The sequence below is a fragment of the Humulus lupulus genome, chromosome 7 (assembly GCF_963169125.1).
Source record: "Humulus lupulus chromosome 7, drHumLupu1.1, whole genome shotgun sequence".
Classification (NCBI taxonomy): Eukaryota; Viridiplantae; Streptophyta; class Magnoliopsida; order Rosales; family Cannabaceae; genus Humulus; species Humulus lupulus.
In genome coordinates this window covers 109,791,129-109,803,464 of record NC_084799.1, presented here as the reverse complement: position 1 = coordinate 109,803,464, position 12,336 = coordinate 109,791,129, and the positions used below count along the sequence as shown (strand labels likewise).

The 12,336-nt window shown below is 27.0% G+C and overlaps 1 protein-coding gene across 1 annotated transcript; it reads left to right on the top strand.

Annotated features, from left to right (window-relative positions):
- Positions 1 to 775: 775 nt before the first annotated feature.
- On the top strand, positions 776 to 10,320 carry LOC133788531 (MLO-like protein 3). The gene is made up of 15 exons (XM_062226047.1): positions 776 to 1,120; positions 1,238 to 1,295; positions 1,405 to 1,667; positions 1,800 to 1,916; positions 3,743 to 3,803; positions 7,710 to 7,801; positions 7,919 to 7,993; positions 8,137 to 8,231; positions 8,495 to 8,544; positions 8,675 to 8,715; positions 8,874 to 9,047; positions 9,155 to 9,190; positions 9,284 to 9,351; positions 9,508 to 9,568; positions 9,672 to 10,320. The coding sequence occupies exons 1-15, from the start codon at positions 986 to 988 to the stop codon at positions 10,008 to 10,010; spliced, it is 1,665 nt and encodes a 554-aa protein (XP_062082031.1). The 5' UTR covers positions 776 to 985; the 3' UTR covers positions 10,011 to 10,320.
- Positions 10,321 to 12,336: the final 2,016 nt, after the last annotated feature.

Genomic DNA, 12,336 nt, shown 5'->3' with positions numbered 1-12,336 from the left:
TATAGTAATATTTAAGTTTTTATTTTTTTTAAAGCAATTTTTTTTTTTGATCTTTTGATATAGTAACATTTTTTAAGGTAAAAATTGTCTTACGTTAACATATTAATGTACATATTACTTAAAGACTCATTAATAATTTTAAAATTATAAAAGTCAAATAATTAATAAAAAATGTAAATTAGTTTAAATAATGAATTAAAAAATATATATATTATTTTTTTAAAAGGAAAAAAAAAAAATATTACTTAACTGAAATAAAACTTTATTCATTAACCCATATTTATATATTTACTAAAATATTTTATTTTGTGTTATTGTATTAATTTTTATATTCTTTAATTAAAACTATTTGATTGGTGTGACTAAGAACTAATTCAATAACACAATTTTGATTTAATTAATAAGTAAGCAAGATAATAATGAAACAGAGAACACTCTCCCAACAAAACAAAAAAGTGTTATTTGACCCCTTCTTAAGGTCAACAAAATTAATGATCCAGCCAATGGCTTTACTTTGCAATACTTTACATTCAATAATGAAAATAAAGAAATAATTAAATAAATAAAGCCCAAATGAATGGAGAAACACTGATCCACCGGTACCAACAAACAATCCATAATACTGCTAGCTTTCCTTGATGATAACGACCAGTCCATAATCAATCTTCCTTTTTTTATGTAATATTGTAAATCTAATAAGTAATAAAAAATATACTTAATTAAGTTTTAGTAAACCGTGTCAAATAAAATGGACTGAGACTACCACAATAATGGATTGAGTTATGACCCGCACCAGTATATATTTCCATCCCAAAATACCAAGTGTGACAAAGTCACAAGGACCGAGAGCGCTTATCAATATTTGAACGCTTCTTCATTCTTTGTGCTACTTGTGCTGTGAATTTTCTTATAAAGAAACTATTTGTCTTGATCTGATGCTGACCAAATTCTCTCAAAGAAAATAGGAGCAAAACGTTAACCAGTTATGGCGAAAGAAGAAGGTGCAGGAGGGGAAAGTCGGTCTCTTCAGTACACACCCACTTGGGCTGTCGCCACAGTTTGCCTTTTTTTTATATCTCTTTCCATTTTTATCGAATACTTGATCCATATAATCTGCAGAGTAAGTATAATTTTTATATATATATATATATATATTTAGTCATGTTATATAAGTTTGGTTTGTAATGATTTAATGGACCGAGATTAACTTTTTGCGTTCTCCATGTGTTTGATGAAGTGGCTGAAAAGGAACAGAAAGACTGCCCTGTTTGAGGCTGTGGAGAAGCTCAAATCAGGTGGGAATGAATTTCATTTCAACCATGTTTCTTGCTATTTCTTTCAATATGTTTATATTTCATTGACTGATTTGAAGTCTGGGTTTAATATTGGAGTGTCTTTGATCAGTGCTCATACTTTTGGGACTCATGTCTCTGTTATTGGCCGTAACTCAAAGACCCATCTCCAAAATTTGCATACCCACCAAGGTAGCATACACCATGCTTCCATGCCGGAATAGTGTACACACCAAAACGACCAAATCCCTTGGAGTATTACATCCAAACTCCTTCAACATGAATACCTTCTTTGAGATTTTTCATGATTTGGAACCAGGAGAGAGAAGATTGGAAGAAGATGAATCCAGTTCTGCTGATTATTGTGAATCACAGGTATACATACACATATTTCTTCTTTTTCCTTATTCTTTCTATGGTAAATAATAAGTGTTTGTTTTTTTGGAGGGGGGGTCCTATCTCATTTCCTATTCATTATTTGTTATTAATGCTATCAAATAACTACAGGGGAAGACCTCATTCATGTCGCAGGATGGGATCAACCAACTCAATTACTTCATTTTTGTGCTAGCAATGATGCAAATTGTCTATAGTGTCCTCACGATGGCTTTAGGAAGGGCCAAGGTATGCATGTAAACTTTCTTACTACTCCTTTTCAAAATTAATCTAAGTTCAAATCAACTTAATTGCCCCAATATTAAATTATATAAGTAGTCCATACAAAAGAAGGTTGTATGGGCAGTGGTATATTAGTAATAATAAAGGGGTTGGATCTAGAGATGGAAAATTTTCCTACGGGATGGGGACCTGCCATTAATGGGCGGCGATTCCCTGCCTAAACATGTCATGGGTCGGAGATGGGGGCCATCTTTTATTCCTGAATATTAAACGGGATAGGGATAACACTCCCCGTTCCAACGAACCCGTTTAATTTATTTTATAATATTTATTTTACATGCTTCTTTATGTGATTTTCTAGCATATTAATAACTTTTTAAATATTTTTAATTTTATTTCGGATAATATTTTGAAATATTAATAATGTAAAATATATTAATTTTAGGAGGGCTACATTTTTTTAGTTTACTTTTTAATAAATTGGTATCCTTGGAGATTTCCTGCCCCAACGGGGGTTCTCTGTCTCGCCTCCGACAGGGAATATGCGGGAATGGAGGTGCGGACGAGGATTAAAATGGCTACGGATATGTCTCCCGCCAATTCCTGGCCATGTTTCCACCCCTATCGGATCCATGTTTGACATATATATTTTTTAGTATATGGCGCTAAATACCATAATTGTCTTCTTTACAAATTTCTTTATGTTAGATACTAGTGAGATTTAACAAATTTAACCTATCTTATCTTGCCACGCCATACTATATATACTTCATGGCAATTTGGATCTAGCTTTTATAGATCTACATATTGGTGACTTTGTTACTTCTAGAACTTTGACTTATAAAGATACCCTATTTTATATTTTGAGACATCGATTTCATGGGATATATATCGGAGACATAATCCAACTTACATCAAAACAAAAGCAAAGAAAACGGACAAATAAGTCCTTAACTTTGGTTTTTGGAAAATGGTGCACTATGTATGTAATACTTAGTCAATATGTGTGCCCCATACATTTTAATTATAATGAAGATTAGGGAGAGTTCTTACCTATATAGTTGGCCCAAATTTATTGAATAAAAAGGTCATATTTTAATAAAGAGTATGGAGAGCTCTTACGCTATATAGTTAGATGAAAATACATGTAATTTATTATATATTTTTATTTATCGAGAATACTAGCTCATTAAGTCAAACTCAATAAATTGCTTACTCACGTGTTTAACTAAAATACAAAAATATTGCTCCTCCTATTTATATGAATTTGCTTTATTAATCATTCATTTCTAACTACATGATGTAATTGGGCGGCATATACTTTACTCAATACAATGTCGCGAGGGATTGTTTAGATATGATGTATGCATGTTTTATGTATACGTACACATGATACGCATATATATATATATATATACATACATATACACGTGAACCATATATTTTGGTGTGAACGAATGGAAATATAATTTTTTGTATGGACCCAAAATAATAAATTGCCCAGAAAACTCAATTATCTTCAATAATAGTTTGGTCGTCATTGTCAACTTCCACCCGACCTTTAATGTTTGAGGAAAGATCTTGTAAAAGAGTTCAAATCATGTACTGTCATTTTTAGTCATAGCTAGTCAGTATTATTCTCGTTACAAAAGAAATGATCATGTGTAACAGTTAACTTTGTTACTAAAAAACTCAGAACAGTAAAACTTTCTTACAGTAATTTTTTTTGGGTTACGAAATAAAGTGCCATATACGTATACACACAATAACAAAAGTATGATGATAACATATAGTGACAACTTTACTTAATTAATGTGCATTTTGATGAACAGATGAGTCGCTGGGAGTCTTGGGAAAAAGAAACTCAGACAGTGGAATATCAAGTTGCTAACGGTAAGAATTAATTAAGACAAAATGTTTTTGTATATATATATATATATATATATATATATGAGTTTGTACCTTTTTAGACTCTATGTTTTGTCTCCTTGTGTTTTGATAAATTACTTTTTGGATCCTGTATTTCTAAAATAATTCAAATAGACCCCTAAACTCGATTTTGATCAAAATTTTTTGAACTAAAATCATAAATAATTCATCAAACTAACAACTCAGAACAAAAATATAGTCATTCTGTCTAAGAACTGTGTTGTTATACTCAATTTTTTATTCATCAAAATCAGATTTATGGGTCTATTTGAACCATTTTACAAAACACAAGGTCCAAAATATAATTTGTCGAAACACAGGGTCCAAACAGATAATGAGACAAAACACAGAGTCTAAAATGGTATAAACCCTACGTATATATATATATATATGTATAATACGGTAATCTTTTTAGAGATAAATAATAATTTTTTTAATAAAATTAAGATTATGTATTATATATTATTATTATAATGCTATTTTATAATATTTAAATTTATATTAATATATGTATTAAATATATAGTCTTGTATTAAATATTATTATAATAATAATATTTTATAATATCTGAATTCATATTAATTAATTAGTAAAAAATTAGAATTATATATTATTATCATAATAATATTTAAATTTATATTAATATAATTATTAAATATCTAGTATTGCATTTTATATTATTATAATAATGATATTTTATAACATTTGAATTTAGTATTTAATTTGAATTTATATTAATATAATTATTATGTATGTAGTCTTATATTAAATATTAATATAATAATGATATTTTATAATATTTGAATTTATATTAATATAATTAATAAATATTTATTTTTAGTTAGTTTAAAAGGTATATTCCGTTAAATATTTAGAATATTCTGTTAAAATTAACAAAACAAACTCTTAAAACTAAGAATTTACGTTATCTACACACTATTTATATAGAAGATATACAACCAACTTGCAATGCAATACATCTTTGTTTAGTTTTATTTATAGAATTTATTAATTATTTTTTATTAAATTCTTACCATTGTCATATAAATTTCAAATAAATAAACAATATTATATATAAAAGAATCACATAAGCATATTAGATGAAAAATTAAACCAAATTATTGTTTATGATTTTTTAAATATATATATATATTTATATAATATGATAACATTTTTAAACATAAATGATAATTTTTTTAATAAAAATTAAGATTATGCATTATATATTATTATATTGTAATGATATTTTATAATATTCAAATTTATATTAATATAAGTATTAAATATCTAGTCTTGTATTAAATATGATTATAATATTCTAATAATAATCTTTTATAATATTTGAATTCATATTAATATAATTAGTAAACAAATTAGGATTATGTACTATTATCATAATAATATTTTATAACATTTAAATTTATATTAATATAATTATTATATATCTAGTATTGTATTATATATTATTATAATAATGTTTTTTTTATAACATTTGAATTTGAATTTATATTAATATAATTATTATATATGTACTCTTATATTAAATATTATTATAATAATAATAATATTTTATAATATTTGAATTTATATTAATATAATTAATAAATATCGATTTTTAATTAGTTTTAAAGATATATTTCGTTAAATATTTAGAATATTACGTTAAAGTTAACAAAACAAAACGTTAAAATCAAGAATATCCGTTATCTACACACATTTTATATAGAAGATATATATATATATATATATATATATATATGGGTGCACTCTTAATGGTTACTACCCATGGATGGTTACTTTAATGTTAACTATTGGATTAAGATCAATGGTCCATATTTATAGTTGTTAATTAATATTCTAAAAGTAAGTTTTGATTTTTTTCAAATTTTTAGAAATATTACCTAATGAAAAACGTGTATTTATTATGAGAATATAATATTGTAAGCTTTTCATTTTTCAAATGCATGTCAATTTCAAAATATAGCTATTGTTTCTCATTAGTTCGAAATACCATTAATTATAGCAAAAAAAATTAATTAAATTTGAAATTAATATAGAAAAAAAATATCTACTTGTTTATTACTTGCTATACCAAGTCATTATATTGCCAAATCATCATAATTGTTAGTACCCATCTATAGGTAGTAACCATTGAGAAGTCTTCCATATATATATATTTATATACTATGTGTAAATAATGTGCAATGCATATTTACTTAGTTTTATTTAAAAAAAATATTAAATATATTTACTAAGTTTTTATGATTGCCATATAAATTTTAAATAAATAAACAATATTATATACATATATAATAATACACAAACATATTAAAAGAAAAATTAAGCCTAAACCTTGTTCATAGTTTTTTTTTAAAATATATATATATATATATGATAACATTTTAGATCATAAACTACATTATTTAATGTATACAACATTCATGATATTATTCAAATCACATATTTATAATTGGAGAAGAAGTTTGTTTATTCTTAATATAGAAAATAAATGTTATTATAATTTTTTATGTAGTTATAAACAGTCATACTATTTGTACACATACGACACTTATATATAATGTATTTATAATGTTTGTTATTATTTAATATAAATATATATTTAGTTAAGTTATACTAACTAATAAAAAAACATGTTTTTCTTTATAAATTTAAATAATGATTTTTTTAATAAAAATTAAGATTATGTTTTATATATTTTTAATAATGATATTTTATAATATTTGAATTTATATTAATATAATTAATAAATATATATTTTTAATAATTTTTAAATGTATATTCCATTAAATATATATAACATTACATTAAAGTTAACAAAAAAAACCCTTAAAATAATTTTTTTTTATTATCTATACATTTTTTATGTAGAAGAGATATTTTTTTATGTTTTAAAAATTCTTGGGCAGAATCTCTAATTGCGAAAGGATCCACTCATATCCTTATTTGACCCAATTATATAAACAAACTTATGTATAAAATATTTTAATAAAGATTCCAAAATAATAAGTTTGTTTAAATTATATTAAAATTAAATTAATTAAAACATGATAAAATTATAAATCTAAGATAAAATTCAAATAAGATTATTTTGAAATTTTCATTAAAATTTTATATCCATAAGTTTGATTTTAGACTCATGTCAAAAATTATTTTCTGGTCTGTTTATAATCATAATAATTTTGTGTTATAATTTAAAAAAAATATAAAGTTATCATATTTAATTAACTCAAAGGTATAAAATTGTATAAACTTTTTATTTATTTAATTGTGGGAGTTGAACTTAAAAGTTCCAAGATCCCGTCACTCTTGTTTCACATTGGGGCTTGGCTTAATAATAGAGTTTTCTATTCTCATATTTTTATCTATTTTACGTAACAAAAAAGTTGTATACTATATTGGACATTTTTATTACTTGAAACAATTAAACGAATCCATATCAAAAAGAAAAAAGAAAAAACATATTAATTAAACGAATTGGTTTGAAATACTAGTACATGTAAATGTTCATGGATATAATTTGTTCAGTTGTATAAGTTCAACATTAATTTTTAGTACCAATCGATTTACAAGTTCCTCCTAGTCTATCAATTCTTTCTCAGTCCAAAAGAAAATTTCAATATTCTAATATTGGGACCAATAAGTAATAAAGAAGGTGGAATTGTATACAATTAGACTACCGTTTAAATTGACTTTGTTGTTATCTCTTGTCCTGATTAAGCGCCTATTATATCAAATATATAATATGTTTAGAGTAAGTAGTGTTTGTTTTTTTAAACTATTAATTTTCAGTAATAATTACAATTAGTAAAGCTAATGATGTGATTTTGTTTGTTTGTTATATTCATTTAGATCCATTTCGATTTAGGTATACGAGACAGACAACATTTGCGCGCAGACACATGAGTTCTTGTACAGCTACTTCATCTATGATTTTATGGATTGTGAGACTTCATTTCCCATTCCATCCATTTTTATTTTGTGAAAAATTTATGTATCAATAATAATAATAATCACTTGCATATATAAACCTTAATAATTGGTGGATTGATTTCATGCAGATATGCTTCTTCCGACAATTCTTCAGTTCAGTAGCAAAAGTTGACTATCTCACTCTACGCCATGGTTTCATTTCGGTAATAATCTCATTTATTATTATGTCTTTTTTCTTATTGATCTTACCTACATTTTCTTTATTTTGGGTATTATATATATTTATATATACATAAATATTCTTAAATTAATATTAATCTACAAATTTCTCTCACATATTTCGCAGGCTCATATGACCAATACTACGAACAATTCATTTAATTTCCAAAAGTACATAGAAAGATCACTTGAGGATGATTTCAAAGTTGTAGTTGGCATCAGGTTAGATTCATTTTTGCAAATACCTCATTATGATCCTAAAGAATTAAACTTAAGAATTTTTTTAAAAAAAAATAGGAAATTAAAACCTCCTAAATGTTAGTGTCACAAATAAAAAATATATCACCAATTGATTTTGAGATTCAACTCTATCCCAAATGAATTTTTACAGCTTATTTAATAGTATCTTTTATGGTGAAAATTTGTATATTTACTACCTTCTTTATTTATTTAATTAATTGAATTTTGGTGTTTGTATTTTGAAGCCCTTCCATGTGGCTTTTAGTCGTTGTCTTCATGCTTGTGGATGTACACGGTCAGTATATATACTACAACTTTTCCTATACATATTTGCTTCAATTTTAATTGTTTTCTATTAATTTAATTCATTTTCCCAGATTTAAAATTACTAAATATATAGTTACTTGTGAACTTATAATTAACAGGTTGGCATGTATATCTCTGGGTTTCATTTGTTCCACTAGTTGTAAGTTACTCGAAACTTCTTAAATAACTTCTGTTTATATCATAATTATTAACTTATGGTCAACAAAATTGTTTTTGTTTTACAAATATTTAGCATGATTAATTGGTTATTTATGGTTTAATATGCTAATGATTAAGATATCTAATTTGTATTTATAGATTGTGCTTGTTCTTGGTACCAAGCTTGGAGTGATTGTGGCAAGGATGGCTCATACACTTGATGAAAAGGATAATGTTATCATGGGAAGTCCTTTGGTACAACCAAATGATAGCCTTTTCTGGTTTGGTCACCCCAAATTCGTCTTGACCCTCTTGCATTTAACTTTATTTATGGTAATATATATAACTATATATATATACATTGTTTTCTTTTTTTTTAAAAAAAATCATATATAATATATGGCTTTACATCTGACAAGGTTTTATTTTATTATTTTCAGAACTCTTTCGAGTTAGCTTTCTTTGTTTGGGTCACGGTATGTCTTTATTTTCTAATTTTTGGAAACTATTTTATAATAACTAAAGAAAAATCTTCTAATTAATTTGATGTATATGATTCTTTTCTTCAGTGGCAATTTGGGATTTCGTCTTGCTACCATGAACATACTTTGATTATTATTACAAGAGTGGTTTTAGCGTAAGTAGTACTTGACAATTATTATTAGCCATACATTTTTTACATATAATTTTTACCCATATATCAGGCTAATTATTCCCAATATTTTTGGTGAATTTTTTTAATAAATAAAAAATGTACGTATCACATGTATACTGATAATTAATTTTGGTGCAGGGTGACAGTTCAAGTAATGTGTAGTTACATCACTCTTCCTCTATATGCTCTTGTTACACAGGTATCTGAAATTAGTTTAATTATTCTTTAAATGAATATGCATACAATATAATTAATTATTCAGGGTATTAATTAAATAATTATTATGATGTAAAAATGAATAGATGGGATCGAACTTCAAGAATGCAGCTCTAGAAGAGCACACGGTGAAGGCTATAAAGCAATGGCACTCGGAAGTAAAGCAAAAAAGGAAGAGAAATCATACTTCACAACATCATGAATATTCTTCTACCACCACCATGGACCACAGTAACACAGCCATTAGTAGCCCTAGTCCTCAACATTTGTGGTCTCAACATAATCGATCGCCTACTTTCGCCGATCAGCTTACGCGTTTTCCAGTTGATACTGAAATCGTTGAAGAACGTGATCAAGAACTCGGCAAAAATCAGCTTCAAGTTCTCTCTTCTGTGGAGCAGGAAGAAAAACCTATATTAAGGTAGAACATTTTTTTTAAGATATACTTAAGAAAATGAGAAAACAATGTTCAAACAATACATATATATATATGTATATAGAGAGAGACACACACATACATACATATAGAGCATGTGGTACATATTAGGGTAGGTTCTGTAATGGGTAGTGCTTCTTGAGTCATTTCCATGATTATTAATTCTTAATTTAAGTAAATGTGTAACTAATTAAGCAATCATTGTTTTGTTTTTGTTACATGAGCAACAAAAATGATGTAAGGATAATGTATTTTAATACATTAACACTACAATTAATAGTAAACCCTACGTTCTCAAATTGATTATGTTTTGCAATTTTAATGTAATTTTGTACAAGTTCATCAACTAGTGACAAATGGACAAACAATCTATCTTTTCTTTTTCTTTCGAAGAAATTAAGCAGGTTGCTGTACTTTTCTCTTTTATATTTCATAGTGTTGCCATCTGTTTTTGTGGGTTCCGAAGTCAATGGACCAAACAAATTTTCAATTTTTTTTTGCAACGTTGCCAACTGTCCTCGCCCTGATTCAATAAAATACAATATTTCGGATTTTTCCCAATACTGGCAACATTGTCAGCGCTGGAGAAGCCCTTATAAAGAGACTATGGTTCAACCTCTCTCTCGACATGTGTAAGAGCTTAGATGAACTTTTTTGGACAAGCTGACACAAAAATCCAAGACTTTAAAAATTCTTATCATATAACTAACTAAATCAAAGTTTTTTTTTCTTCTAATATTATATACATATAAATCAATTATATCAAGAATCTTGAACATATACATAGCACTCTTCATTACAAATTATTTATTTATTATTATGCTTATGAATTTATCTAATACTAATAAAGAAAATCATAAACATAACAAACAAAAGAGATTCGTTAGAAAATGCCATAAATAATATACATGATCGATAAAAAAAGTTTGCTATCATAGATAGCTTTCTCTATCTCTTCCTTGAGTAGAAGATATCACCAGATAGGGTTCGAATTTGTATGGTGATTGTCGGTTTTATTCATCATCAACAATGAACGACGAAGAACTTGCAGCGTTGTATGATTCGCTCGACATCGATGATGGCGGGGATGACGTTATTCAAGCAGATATCTAGGCCTCCTTTAATGAGAGGGGGATGGCTAATGTTGCCAAATCTTATCCCGCTAAGATTTTAACGGCTCCCGGACCTTTGTTATGGCTGCGGTATACTCAGGCATCCACTAAGTGTGGAGTAATTCTTACAAATTTTCATTTGTTTATAACAAACCTAACAACTATTATTGAGTTGTCTAGGAGTCAGGTGGCTATATAAGTTAGTCTTTTATTTCATTTTGTAAGATGCATTCATTTTTAGAAAAGCCGAGAGAAAGAGATCTATCTACGTGAGGAGAGAGTTTCTTCTGAGTGTTTGAGAATTCTTGGAGTATTGTGTGAGAGTTAAAGTGTATGGTTCAAGAGAAGCCTTGGCTGAGTTTTGTACTTAAGAAAGAATTGTTCAAAGAAGAGTTGAGATCTCTGTAATTAGGCTTGTAATTTGATCTTTATAGTGGACTAGCTCTGCTGGATGTAGGCAACAAATTGTTGCTGAACTAGGATAATTTCAGTGTGTTCTTTCCATTATTTGTTTTCCATTTCGCTTTGCACTCTAACTGTTTGAATTAAGTTTCGGTTTGCATTTACGTTTTTTCAGATTTGTTGCATCTGTGAGTTTTGGTGCTGAATATACGTCCAACGAAGGACTGGTTTATATTAGAGAATTCCAGATTTGTTGCATCTGTGAGTCTTAGTGTTGAATTTACGTCAACAAATCAGAGCCAGGTTCCGATTCTTAAAGAAATTTTGTCAAGACTCAACCAAGATTGATCAAGAACTCATGGCAATAACAAAGCTTGAACTGGAGAAGTTTGATGGCAGTGGTGATTTCAGTTTGTGGAGAGAAAAGTTGAAGGGGATGCTTGTTCATCATAAACTTTCCAAGGTTACTAGTGATCAAGAGAAATTGAAGGAAAAATATAAAGACAAGGATGATGAACTTGAAGAATTGCAGGAGTTAGCCTATTACACGATCATCCTTCATTTGTCAGACAACGTCATCAGAAAAGTGCAATTCGAGAAGACTGCCTTTGATGTTTGGGAGAAATTAGAGCAGCTGTATATGACACCTTCTGTGTCAAATAAAATCAATTTACTTGAACTGTTATATGGATCCAAAATGAATCCATCCCTATCCCTTGATGCTAACATTGAAATTTTTAATCAAATCATATTTGGCTTGTCTAATATTGATTTTAAAATTGATGAGGAATCTCAAGCTAT